The following is a 12,902-nucleotide window of genomic DNA, read 5'->3' on the forward strand; positions in this document are numbered from 1 at the left end:
CTTTTCCTCTTTTGCTGTTATCCTGCTCTTTTGCTGTTATGACTCTGGAGCCTGATGACATGGCCCTTTTCATGGATGCTGTTGTGCTGGTTTCTTCTGGTAAGATACGCACGCACAAAACTAAAAGAAAAACTAGGAGAGTACTAGATGGTCCCAAGACATTTATTTCATCAGTCTAGATATTGACTAAAGAGGTAGACAAGTAGAAAAAAGGGGACAAGTTAAATTAATTATAAAGTACACTAACTAGTTTATAGAAGTCCCCAGTTGTTTAGGTTATGGAGGCTTTACGTACAGTATTTTTTTTGTAGCTTAATAGCAACCTTAGTAACTGCTGCCTTAAGCTCCTTTTGAAAGCGGACACAGATAAGATTTATAGTGTTGTCAATCTCATTCCATATCTGTGGGGCTTCTGCAAACGACACTAAATACGTTGTTGCAGAAGCACAGTGTGCTCACTACTCAGTGGTTGAACTGAATTTGATGGTAAGCTACTAAGCTTACTACAGTGTAGAGTGATGTTATGGAACAGCTTTCCTCATAGAAATCCCTCAAAATTATGCAAAAGCAAGTTTTTCCAAACTTAAGTTTATGTGTGAAGTGATTTTGGTGACACAATAGTGAATAAGAGTGAAGTTATGTAATATTTTTGTAGTGTCCCTCGACCCTCGTAGTGCCCTACTTTTGTGTCCCCACTCATACTACTGCTGCTGCTACTACTAATAACACATGCACACAGCACATACCACCAACGGTACCTCTCAGTGTGCAGTTATAATTATTTGTATTATTTAGCCTACTATTATTTATATTATTTAATTACGATTATTTTAGCTATTTTGTCTTGTTTCTTCAATGTCGAGGAGCCGAAACCCAAGCATTTTATCCTTGTATACTTGTATAATGGGATGTAACAATTATAGTCTTGAATAATGAATATGGCCATTTACAAAACATGGTTTATAAAGTGCTTCACAGCTAATACAAACACGTACAAATAGTAAAAGTTAACAAGGCCCAAAAGATCAAAAAGAGACTACATCACACATAATAAAAATCATGCAAAACAAACACAATAACAGACAGGACCAGGTTATAAAAATAACTATATATATAAAATAACTAATATATAAATAAATACTGAGCTTCTCTGCTCTGTACTTGAGGAGCAGGGAATCTCACTAGGCTGCTAGCAGAGCTTTCCAAAGTCTTTAGGCAAAGGTCTGATATCATATTGATAGTGTCTTCTGTCTAGACTGGGCCTCTGCTATCCTGTCTGCATGCAACTCCAGCACCTTGCAAAGAAGTGTCCGTAAGCCTTTCGATGAATTTATTTACTTGTTCTCTTAAAGCTATCTGTCTCTGCTTCTCCTTTTCAATATGTGCCATAGGCCTATTGTGTTCCAGAACAAGGTTTTTGAGGCCGTCTTTAATTGCAGTTTTAGACATGTCCATTTTCACGCACCTGTTCAGGCTGCCATCATTTGCATATAATCCTGATTTACAATTAAACGATTTCCATCTCATCGTCAGGTCATTTGTCACTTCTGGCAATTCAGCACCAATCCTCTCCTTCGACACCAACCTACCAGAGATGATAGAATTGGTCAGAGACTTTTTCATGTCTGTATGTGACCAGTCCAGACCTATTGAAGAGTAACCATCTTGAAGAGAATTGCGTGTCCCACTCCCCACAGCAGATGATGTGCCTTGACAAGGAGGACGCAGCAGCAATGATGCGCACATGTCTCGACCATTCCTTCTTCCCCTATGGGTGTCACTCAGCAATAATTCCAGCGTCTTTCCTTCCGAACCTGGCAAGTCCTGCTTATTAGAATGGAAATGTTGAATGGAAGTTGTGAAATTCTCAGCCGAGGAGGAGTGCACTCTTGGATTCAGGGACTGCTGCATTTGGTGACAATATCCACTAGTCGCCTCTACATCCCTTAAACTCCTCTTCACATTTCGCATTTCCTCGTCCATCAGAAATAGATAACGATAGTGATCCTTCTCCATTCTTGTCTGTTCAAGCGCATAATGTTTCTTTTTGGTAGTTTTTTTCATATTTGAGACAGTTTATTTTTTGCTGGTGCAACTCATGTCAACACCTCAGTAGCTTCTGAGTCCCTAATAAGCCTCCACTTGTTCCCTTCAACCGCTGTGCCTCTGGGCTGGCTGTCAAGCACCATGGCAATGAGAGACACTGTACCTGAGGGGGATGTTTATCACACACAAAATATCTTCAACGTTTGTTGAATTGAGTTTAAGCTTAAGGTCTGTGGTCTTTTTTTTACTACACATATTACACTATACACTGAGTACTATTGTTGATGAGCCCATGATGAAACTGAATTGTTATCCAGATTTTTCTCCATCAAAGCATTAATTCTCTCTCTCTCTCTCTCTCTCTCTCTCTCTCTCTCTCTCTCTCTCTCTCTCTCTCTCTCTCTCTCTCTCTCTCTCTCTCAGGAGTTGGACCTCTTCTCTCTCTGTCCCCCTTGGAGGGGTAATTCGTGTTTCTGCAGTTGCCTAGGGCCTAGGCTATGTCTAACATTAACTTATAAAAATGAAAATGATAGGTGCGTCTCACACACACATGTTCAAACAGTGGAATTGTTTGTTTGGAGGAAAGCAGTTGTGATAAATACTGATTTTCATTTTTATTTCAGAAGTTAAATGTTTAATTCTAATATTAATTTAGTCCCCTTTAGTTGTTGGGGTAGTTGTCACTGTACATACATATGTTAAATGTACCCATCTAACTATAAGGAGCAGTTGGCACTATTAATATAGCGCCTGGGGAGCATAGGGATTAATTGTCTTGCTCAGGGACAAGACAGAGCAAATACTACCAATACTTATAAAGTTAAGTGTATATATTACCAAGGATTTTTAGCCGGAATTTCTCCTCTGCATTTAACTCATCCTAACCAGGAGCAGTGGGCTGCCATTCTTTGGTGCCGGGTGCATTTCACTAACGGCAGTGGTAGGAGCATGCACATAACATGTCTTTTGGTGGGAGGAAATGAAGACACTCACATGAACATTAGGAGAACATGCATACTTCACATATACTGTAGATGCCCTAGTCATCCCCCAGTGGGATTTGGCCACAGGACCTTCTTGCTGTGACCAGCGCACTTGATGGATAGATGTAATATCTATAATCAGGCTATAACAGCCTTGAAGACATTAAAGTTTAGCTACTGTTTTTGTGGGTTTCACTTCTGTGTGCAACTACAGAAATAGTATTACTGTTTTGGGTGAATGTGGCATAAGATTGTGTTCGCAGCCTACTTGTTCAACAGCTTTTCTTTTTCTTTTTTACATTGTTTGATAAAACAAGTATATGAGAACTTGGGATAAAGTTTAGTAAACCTTGCAACAATCTTCATTATGTTTGACATATAAAGTAATTTTGTCTCTTTTGATGGAACTGTAACCAATCCCATCCAAAAATTGCTGTATTAGTACAGGATTCCTATTCTCCTGTTTTTATAGTTGAATTGTTCCCTGTCTATTCCCGTCTCCAAATCTCTCATCTACACAGTTTCCTGCAAACTGATTCTTCCGGTCTTTGTAAAGGGACGATTCGCAGACATCACCTGGGATCTGTCTGTGACATTGTGTTTATGTCTGTCAGTAGAGGGAGAGGGTTTCAGAAGATGGGAGGGCCCATCATTCAACCATCCTCTCACTAAAGTCTGGGAACCAGACCCACACGGACCAGCATTCTCGTTAATAAGCAAGGTGTTCAGAAATCTCTAAAAACAGGAAAGGAAATGCCTGTGCTGCAGAGTACAGTTTTTGTTTGTTATATTCATTAACAATATAGCTAAATCTGCAAATGAAGTAAGACAGAATGTTGTTTCATGAGTGTGGGCCACTTTTCTGCATTCAGTTTCTTGCCTGCATGTAATAGGAAACCAAATATCCCATTTTGGATAGTGAAGTGTTGAACTTGAACTTGATTGTTTACACAATGGCCTCATGCAAAGCTCTGTGGAAACTGATTTGACTGTCCTATTGTCCATCACATTTGTGCCAGTTTCAGTGATAAAAAGATGACTTAGCACCTTAATGTTGACATTACATGATACAGTGCAATGAAATATAATAATACAAACAGTACAGAAAAACAACAACAGCAGTGAATAAAGAATTAGCCATATAATCAGTCATTCGTCATTAGTGATGACATGATTGTCGATTGAGTGTTGATTGGAGTCAGAGCTTTAGGGTTATTTAAAAAATATCTGACCCTCACATTTTTACGCCGTGGCGGAGGAGGCTAGCCATCTCAGATCAGATTGAAACCGTGCCCAAGCTTGGAGAGGACTAACTAACATGATGAGATTTTGCGCATTTATAGTGGGATTATGTTGTGGCTCTCTGTACAAGATAGTTTTGCTTCTCTACAAGACTGATCTCATCATCTATATGATCCAGAAATCCAAATGGGAGCCGCACTGTTATTGGACCCTGTCTTGCTTTATTTTTATATGAAAGTCATACAGTATGTCATATATGAAATTAACAGCTCAATTTCAAAACACTACATATATTTGGGTCAATATCCTCTTCATTCTTGTAAAGTATAGATCATATACTTTGTAAAATTGCTGTCACGCTTTTCCTTGAGGTCTTAAGTGATCTAAAGTGCTATAATAACATGCTTTAACATTGTGCAAACAGTCACTTTACAAGAGACAGGTGGCGCATCTTCAATTGCCGTTTATCTCATTTTTGGAAGGGAACTCCACTAATGTGCCTAAATCCAGGCTGAAAGGATGGCTCCCTGGTGGCCCAGGTGGCTGACTTGGTTGTCATGAGATCTGGTAAGATGAACCCTCTATGAGACAGTGATCTGAGGCAGATGAGTGGAAAAATACCTGTTTTTTTTTATCTCAGAGGCATAGTGTTACCTTTAGTATCAGCCTTTCTGTGCACGATAGTGATAGCTTATATCACATCTTAAAAGGTGACAGAGTATCCATCCACAGCCTCTTAATGATTCAATGGTCAATTCAATGCACGGCTCTGTGGATGACCTTGATTTACTCTTTTGAATGTGTTTGCAGACTGTGCACTTCCAAGAACGTAGTCAGAGCTACAGACTTGAGACTTTTTGAGAAAATGTGATGTCCACAAATGTAGACAAATTAAATTCGCCATCAACAGCGCCCTCCGGATCATCGCTGGCTGTCTGAAGAGCCACCTGCCAGTCTTAGCGGGAATTGCCCCGGCCAGCCTCCGACGGGAGGCTGCTACCCTCACCCTGACAAGGAAAGCCCAGAAATATGATTGGCACATCCTGCATCGCAGCACAATGACAGCGGCGCCTCCAGGTGGCATCTTCAACGGTGAACACCGGCAATGGATCCTACTGAACCGCCTATGCACTGGGGTCGATGAGCCTGAGGAGTCTGCCGGACATACAATTACCACCTGCCCCCTTTACAGACCACCCTCAGAAGATGGCCTGACCTCTTCGACGTAGGACCAGAGACGAGGGCATGGCTACACGACGTTGGGCTGGACATCTGACAAAACGATACAAGGAAGAAGAAGGACAATCTAAATGTAGATATCTGAGCTTTAGGGTTGTAGGTTGGGGTAGTCCGGTTATAGGTTGGAGTAATGGGTAGCCTCCCATAAAATCGAAGATGTCATTATATTTGATCTCATTTTCAATCTTATATTTGCTATACATGTTTCTTATGTTTATATATTTGCTGCAGCACAATTGCCTATCTTGGGACAATGAACTTGAACTTGACCTCCGCCTACCAAGATGCCTGGGGAAATCAAAATTCCTCTAACAAACATGCCTACTGCTTTGAAAACCAATCCTGATACCATCCCATAAGTCCACTTAGGCACGAGGGTCTGCGGACACAGTGGAATTGTATAGTTTTAGGGATTAAGGTTAAGGTTCGTGTTATGCCTGATTCATACTTCAGACACCAGGCATCTAGGCACCAGAATCTCGCTCCGAAAATAGCTGATCTACAAGCTGACATGCTTCATGCTGCCATGCGTCAGCTTGTAGATCTGTAGATTTTCAGTTCAAGACACAATAATGTGCACAGTGCAACCAATCAGGTTTTAGGTTCTAGGAGTGTTGACATGTTTATGCCAATTATGAATCTAGGAGTTCTGACTAGGGATGGGACGATAATCGTTATTATCGTTTATCGTGATAAAAAAACGCTCACAATAATCATATCGCAGAGATTTGAATTTATCGTGAAATTTCCCTCCATCATACTAGGATGAATTTGCTTTTGTTGAGCTACAAATTCAGTACCACATTCAGTATCAATGGGCTAGTGGGGCTAAGCCCCCCCTATCTTATGGAATAATGATGAGAAATTATTATTAAAATGTTTTAGAAGAGATTATTTTATATGCTGGTGGAACCTGGAGCAGCAACACCATCAAACAGTTAAAAATATGTAAACATAGGCTGATTTATTTTAGCCCAAATCAGCTTCCATTGGCTTGTTATTATAGTTGTCAATTATTGAAATCCCAAACATGGAATATACTTGGACCATGCCACATTTAATGCCTGTCTCAGGACTGCCACCTGCCAATGTACAGTGGATAACTTCCCAGTCTCCAGGTTTTCGAAAGTGTCTAGCACTTTAACCCTGACATCCTAATTGTGGGCATGTCATTATAGGCTAAAAAGATAAGAACATTACTGATCTACAAGCTCACAACATGCTGTGCTGTGATGTGTTGTGATTGATTGATTTGGATAATAATAATCCAGCTTGTAGATCAGCTTTTCCCTTCCAAATAATATTTGTATTTATTTGATAAGTGGCTTGTTTTAAAATGTGTAGCGCTGTGGAATAGAGTAGACAATATGGCACATCAGGAGTCCATTATTATATATTTAGGGCTAGGCCTACGTGATTCTGGTAATATAACCTTTTTTTAAAGCACATTTTGCTATTTTCTAAGAATTGAGGCAGTTATTAGCAATCATTTCGTTTAGCTTAGTCTTGTTGTCTTCACCTGATGCAATTGTGTGTACAGGTACCATAATGCAATAGGACTACTAAAAATCTCCTGCAACTCATGAAATGAGCATGTTACTTTACGAGTCACCAAAGTTATTCAAGGCATTTTTATTTGTTTCTACATTATAATGAAGAAAATATATAGGCTATATCTAGATTTTTTTTTCAAAATAAAAAATTTGCCACATGTACGGACATGTTGATGACCCCTGGTCACAGTGTGTGTGAGAGAGAGAGACTAGAGTCTCTCACCCTCGAAAATCGAGAAAACATTTCAAGATGTTTGGGCCATTATCTCTGGAACGGAAGGTCCAATCTGCTCAGTTCAAAGCTTGTTAGATCCGTGACTTTGAGGACATTAAGCACATAACGACACCTTTATGGGGTTTTGGGGGTTTTGGGCCTAAATAGGGTAATTGTTCGGGCCGGCCCAGTAGGGCCCAGTTAGGGCCGGGCCTTAATTTTCAGGCCCGTTGAGAACTCTTAGACAGACAGACAGAGTGTGTGTGTGTGTGTGTGTGTGTGTGTGTGTGTGTGTGTGTGTGTGTGTGTGTGTGTGTGTGTGTGTGTGTGTGTGTGTGTGTGTGTGTGTGTGTGTGTGTGTGTGCGTGTGGGCCACACCCCCTGAGCCACTGCCACTCCCGACTTATGCCACGGCACACCATGGGAACCACTGCTTTAGACCAAATGTACTTTGTTCTATTCAATGGGCAGACCATAAACCTATCATTAGGCAAAAAATAATAAATGTGAAATAAAAGCTTGGTCTCTCTCCCCTCCCCTCCTCTTCTCCACACACAAACAGGCCGGCACAGTCACGCACACTTTACTCTGTGCCTGCATTTTAAGCAAACGTGCTATGTTTGCTGTTCAAAATCAATTTAGTCAATTTAGGCCCCTGGGAGCTTTATATATATAGTCATACCAATGTTATGTATATTCTTTTATATATATATATATATATATATATATATATATATATATATATAATTTATTTTTTGGGGGGGGGGAATGTTGAAATGTCAATACGGTAATGATATTAAAAAAAAATCAACAGTGCCATTGACGTGTTTTTTCCCAAAGGCCCTGGGTGCCAATGACGTGTTTGACGTGCTTTTTTTTATTTATTTTTTTACACAGAACCAGGAGATAACGTGATCCCAAGATGTACTGCTCCATTCACTTGCTGGTTAAAGTATTTGGGAAATATTCTGTATCTCGGCTCCTGTGTTTTACTATGTATTTTTGGCGAGACATGCTATTTTCAGCGGCGTATAACAAGCGAACAAGAGCATTAAAAGCATGCTGCAGCTTCCTGGTGGCAAGCTGAGCTGAGTCAGCGACACAGTATATGACCGTGTCGTTTGCATAAAGGTGGGCATGACAGTCATTAAGAGTAGAGATGTTAATATCTAAAGTAAAAAGGACTGGGCCTAAGGCTGAGACCTGTGGGACGCCCACGGAGACTGGCCGAAACCCATATTGAGTGCTTCCGAACTTCACAGCTTGATGCCTATTAGAAGTAAGTTTGAAAGCATTCCGAGGTTTCAACCTATGTTGTGCAATTTCAGTAGGAGTAGGTTATGATCTACGTGTCAAAGGCCTTGGATCCACGAAAAGGGATGCACAATAATGCTTATTGTCAAAAGCAGTTATAATGGTATCTGTAACTAAGGTGACGGCTGTTATTGTTCCATGTTTGGCTCTGAAACCAGATTGATTTTAATTTAAAACTGAGAAGAATGAGAGAAATAATTTGAGTTGTGAATTGATGAGGGATTCCAAAATGCTGGCAAGACAGGGTAACTTTGAAATCGGTCTGTAATTATTTAGCTCTTGTCTATCACCACCTTTGTGAAGTGAAAGGACATGCGCACGTTTCCAAATACGAGGGAAATTATTTAATGAGATATAAAGATTATAAATATGAGCGGGTCTAAGTGATCCTCACTAGTCAAGATCTTATGATTTATGTTAAGCAAAGCTTCCAAAACAACTCCACATGCAGAGGTGACAAGGAACTAATGGCAAAGTGAGGTTTTCATGGGAAAATAATATGTACTGGTTTTGCATACAGTATAAGCTCTTGGTTAGAAACACAATACATAAGGAAGAACATTGGGTAACCCTTCCTTTTGCAGTATGGTAATTACATGGCAATTACAAGGTAATTACATGGTATTTACCGAACCAAACTTTAATATTTCCTGCTTATCATGCATTCTCTCTGCATCTTGATAAAAGTGTGTATATTTCCACACCCACATAAAATGTATATTTGAACTTGTTGTTTCTGTTTTCAACACTTCAACTCAGGAAGAACCACAACACATCACTAACATTACCTAACAACTCAATATGAGTTGAATTAATGTGGTCTTTAAACTATTTTGATGCTTTATCTTACTATTTATACTATAACAGGTCAACACCTTTGGGATGATCAGTGCTGCCATTTCAGATTCACTTCTGTCCGCAAAAAAAGAAAAACACATGCATGCATGGACACAAACATACTGTATGTACTATTACACATTACTTTCATGTGACACAAATGTCACATGATAGCAGTGTGTGTGTGTGTGTGTGTGTGTGTGTGTGTGTGTGTGTGTGTGTGTGTGTGTGTGTGTGTGTGTGTGTGTGTGTGTGTGTGTGTGTGTGTGTGTGTGTGTGTGTGTGTGTGTGTGTGTGTGTGACAGCAGGGAGGGAGAGGCTGTGTGTGTGTGTGTGTGTGTGTGTGTGTGTGTGTGTGTGTGTGTGTGTGTGTGTGTGTGTGTGTGTGTGTGTGTGTGTGTGTGTGTGTGTGTGTGTGTGTGTGTGTGTGTGTGTGAGACAGCAGGGAGGGAGAGGCTGTGTGTGTGTGTGTGTGTGTGTGTGTGTGTGTGTGTGTGTGTGTGTGTGTGTGTGTGTGTGTGTGTGTGTGTGTGTGTGTGTGTGTTTTAAAGCAGTGATAAGGAACATGGGAAGAGGTCTACTGTAGGAGGAGATGAGTTTCAGTTTATACATACCACTTGCTGCTATGTTTTAAGCAGACTTAAATAATCTGACCTTTTAATGAATTGTCTGGTTCTGGTCTTATTTTGTTTGTAAAGTGCATGCTATTCTTGTGTGACCATCAACACAGGATTTGATCATTCCAGGCTCAAATTATTATTATTGCCACCACCACCAATAATCATGATATAAGAGCAGCTATCTGCACTTACAAACAACGTTCACTGGAGCAGTGGAAGCTCTGTTTTGTTTTGGGTACTTGTGTTGTTGTGGAGCATTTCCTATAACAAAGTATAGATAGCCTACAGTAGTGTCATTGCTGTAACTTGCTATCTGGAATGTGATGCTGTTGCTGCAGGGTGAACTATGAGTATCATATAGTATAATGGATGTCTTGTAGCCCCCCCACCCAAAATCACCACCAGCCGCTCCTGGTTATTTCACTCTGCACAAATCTATTCCCCAAAAATGGCAGATCAACGCGTTGTTCCCCCAGAATAGGGATGCTGGGGTTAAGTGCTAACAAAAGTGGCATTTAAAGTTTTAAGCATATTCTGATTATTGCGATAATACAGTTAATCGCAATCATTTTTGCCACACAATAATCGTGACATGACATGTCAATAATGTCATTTTTATATCGTCCCATCCCTAGTTCTGACACTATAGCCTTTCTCCTGCCGGCTCTCCACAGGCACAGGAACGTCCTACTTATAGCGACACCGTCGTACTACGGAGTATAGATGAGGTTTTAACTGTTCGGCTAAAAGAGTGAAGAATCAGACGTTGGTCACGTGACAGGAGGAGGAGGCGGCGCTGCGTGGCTCACCGGCCAGTGGCAGCAGAGTGAGCGTCAGTCCCAGCAGCTCCATGGAGAACGCCAAGAGAACACGAATAACGGTACGGCTACAATATCTATGGAGATGATCTCCGCTCGTAACCGACACACAGCAGCAGCATCTGCGTGCATTATAAATACATGCGCTCCCAAATAACACACAGAGAATGGTGTTCATTTCGGCTCGCGAAAACAAGCGGTCCACCATTGTCTGCATAGAATTTAGAATGGCCTGGATGTGGAAGGTAAGTGGTGGTTTCTCACATACATTTACTGCAACAATAAAGGAGCAGACGTGGTTCTTTTTTCTTTTCCACGTTTAGTATGCATTTGACCAGATGTGATACTGTTGGCTCTGTGATATACTAATACGTTGATGATCAGCCATCTAGATGTTTTCCAGCAACGTGCCCATTTATGCTTACAGCTCATCTGGCAAAGCATTTCTCAATTCGCTATTGTAAGCATCTATATAGACGGAGAATCAGGCCTGGGTGGTGTTTGTAACATTGTGTTATATTTGCATTCTAACCATGTCTGCACTCATGTTGCTCAGTAAAGCCACTGCGGCAAGCCACACACACATCCCACTGTAAATATCCAGTTATTACATGACAGGGTATAAGTTTATTCTGTTAATAAAAGAGACAGTTTTAAGTTTTAATGAGGGCAAAATCACCAAAGTTTCTCATCCTGTCCTGTCTCTCTCATGCACACACACATACATACAATACGTACAAACAAACACTTGCCAAGTTGTCATACTTTACATTTGTAAGATTGTGTTGGATCATTAGGCTATACTGTATGGCCCTTGCCACCAGTATAGAACCTACAACCATCTGGTACATATCCTTTACTTTCACAACTTGTTATCTGTCCCTCTTGCAGATAGAATGGCAAAGCATGTGATGATCAACCCAAGCCATACATGTCCTTGTGAGGCTGCCAAATCTATTGGCATCATGGCATGTCACCCCAAATCTGCCCTGGCCTCTGGGTTCTACAGTGTATATGTACTAGATTCAGGAAAGAGAGTCTGTATTTTATGTATTATCCACTTAAACCCTACTTAGTCCCCCAAATGTCTTAGCAGAAAATAGCCGATCTGCAAGCTCACAACACTTTGCGTTATGACGCTTTGTGGGTTTGCAGATCTGCTATTGTTGCCGTTCTTGTTTACAATGTCATTGTCATTGTCAGCCAAGGTTGCTAGGAATTTGCGTGGTCTGAATAGGCAGTAGAGTTATATGCCATACCCAGTTAAATACCCATTAGCCATTATAACTGATTCATTTAAAAAAATTGTTTCTGAGTATAGCTATGGCATGGGAAAGTTTTTAAATGGTCTTCTTCGATAAAGCGGAATTTCAATTTGTGTTATTTGAAGGGGAACAATAAACGTACCGATACACAAACTGACTTTGTAGATGTTGTCTATTGTCTATTAAAAGGACAACTTGATATTCCTGTCGCTATCCATCTATTTTAGTTTCATCTCTTCTATGGGGACAGCCTTATGCCCTAACACACAATGGGATGTCCAAGTTCAACTTCACTTTATTGTCACATCACAACTAAGTGCACTTTTTGCTACCCACAAATTGCAGTTAGGCTACAGACTCAGCTGTATAATACGATGGCTCATGACATTAAGCTCGAAGTTAAGGCTGTATGACTTGGATATAACAAAAATGATAAGTATTTTCAACAGAATTATCTTATAATGATTTGGAGAACAAATTAGGCCTACCTTTTAAGATTATGTGATTATTGTCAACTAAAGTGGGTGTTCTATGAACTTAAATTAAAATAAGAAAAGTACAAAGGCTTCAGTTACTGTGAAAAGTTCAATCATACTGTGCGCTTAAACACACAACTAACTGTGTCTCTAATATAAATCTCAGCCCACTGCCAGTTCTTGTCTTTTTGTCTTTTTTTGTGTGTAATTTAATTAGTGAGAAAAATCCAGAGAGAGAGAGAGAGATCTGACATGCAGAGGTCCTCTCTTTGTTAGCCTGTCTTTTAATTGGTGT

The 12,902-nt window shown here is 40.3% G+C and overlaps 1 protein-coding gene across 3 annotated transcripts in view; it reads left to right on the forward strand.

Annotated features, from left to right (window-relative positions):
- Positions 1-10,800: 10,800 nt before the first annotated feature.
- st6galnac3 (ST6 (alpha-N-acetyl-neuraminyl-2,3-beta-galactosyl-1,3)-N-acetylgalactosaminide alpha-2,6-sialyltransferase 3) overlaps positions 10,801-12,902 on the forward strand; it is a gene marked incomplete at its 3' end in the record, with an annotated part of 59,619 nt that continues 57,517 nt past the window's right edge. For 2 of the 3 annotated variants that reach the window (XM_080439234.1, XM_080439236.1), the window contains exon 1: positions 10,886-11,111. In XM_080439234.1, coding sequence (XP_080295360.1) covers positions 11,034-11,111 — 78 coding nt within the window. In that variant the 5' untranslated portion in view covers positions 10,886-11,033. Of the gene's footprint in view, positions 11,112-12,902 lie in introns of all 3 variants that reach the window. The other variant, XM_080439235.1, reaches the window with a different exon arrangement.

Source organism: Gymnoscopelus braueri (assembly GCF_963280865.1).
Source record: "Gymnoscopelus braueri genome assembly, chromosome: 10".
NCBI lineage: Eukaryota > Metazoa > Chordata > Actinopteri > Myctophiformes > Myctophidae > Gymnoscopelus > Gymnoscopelus braueri.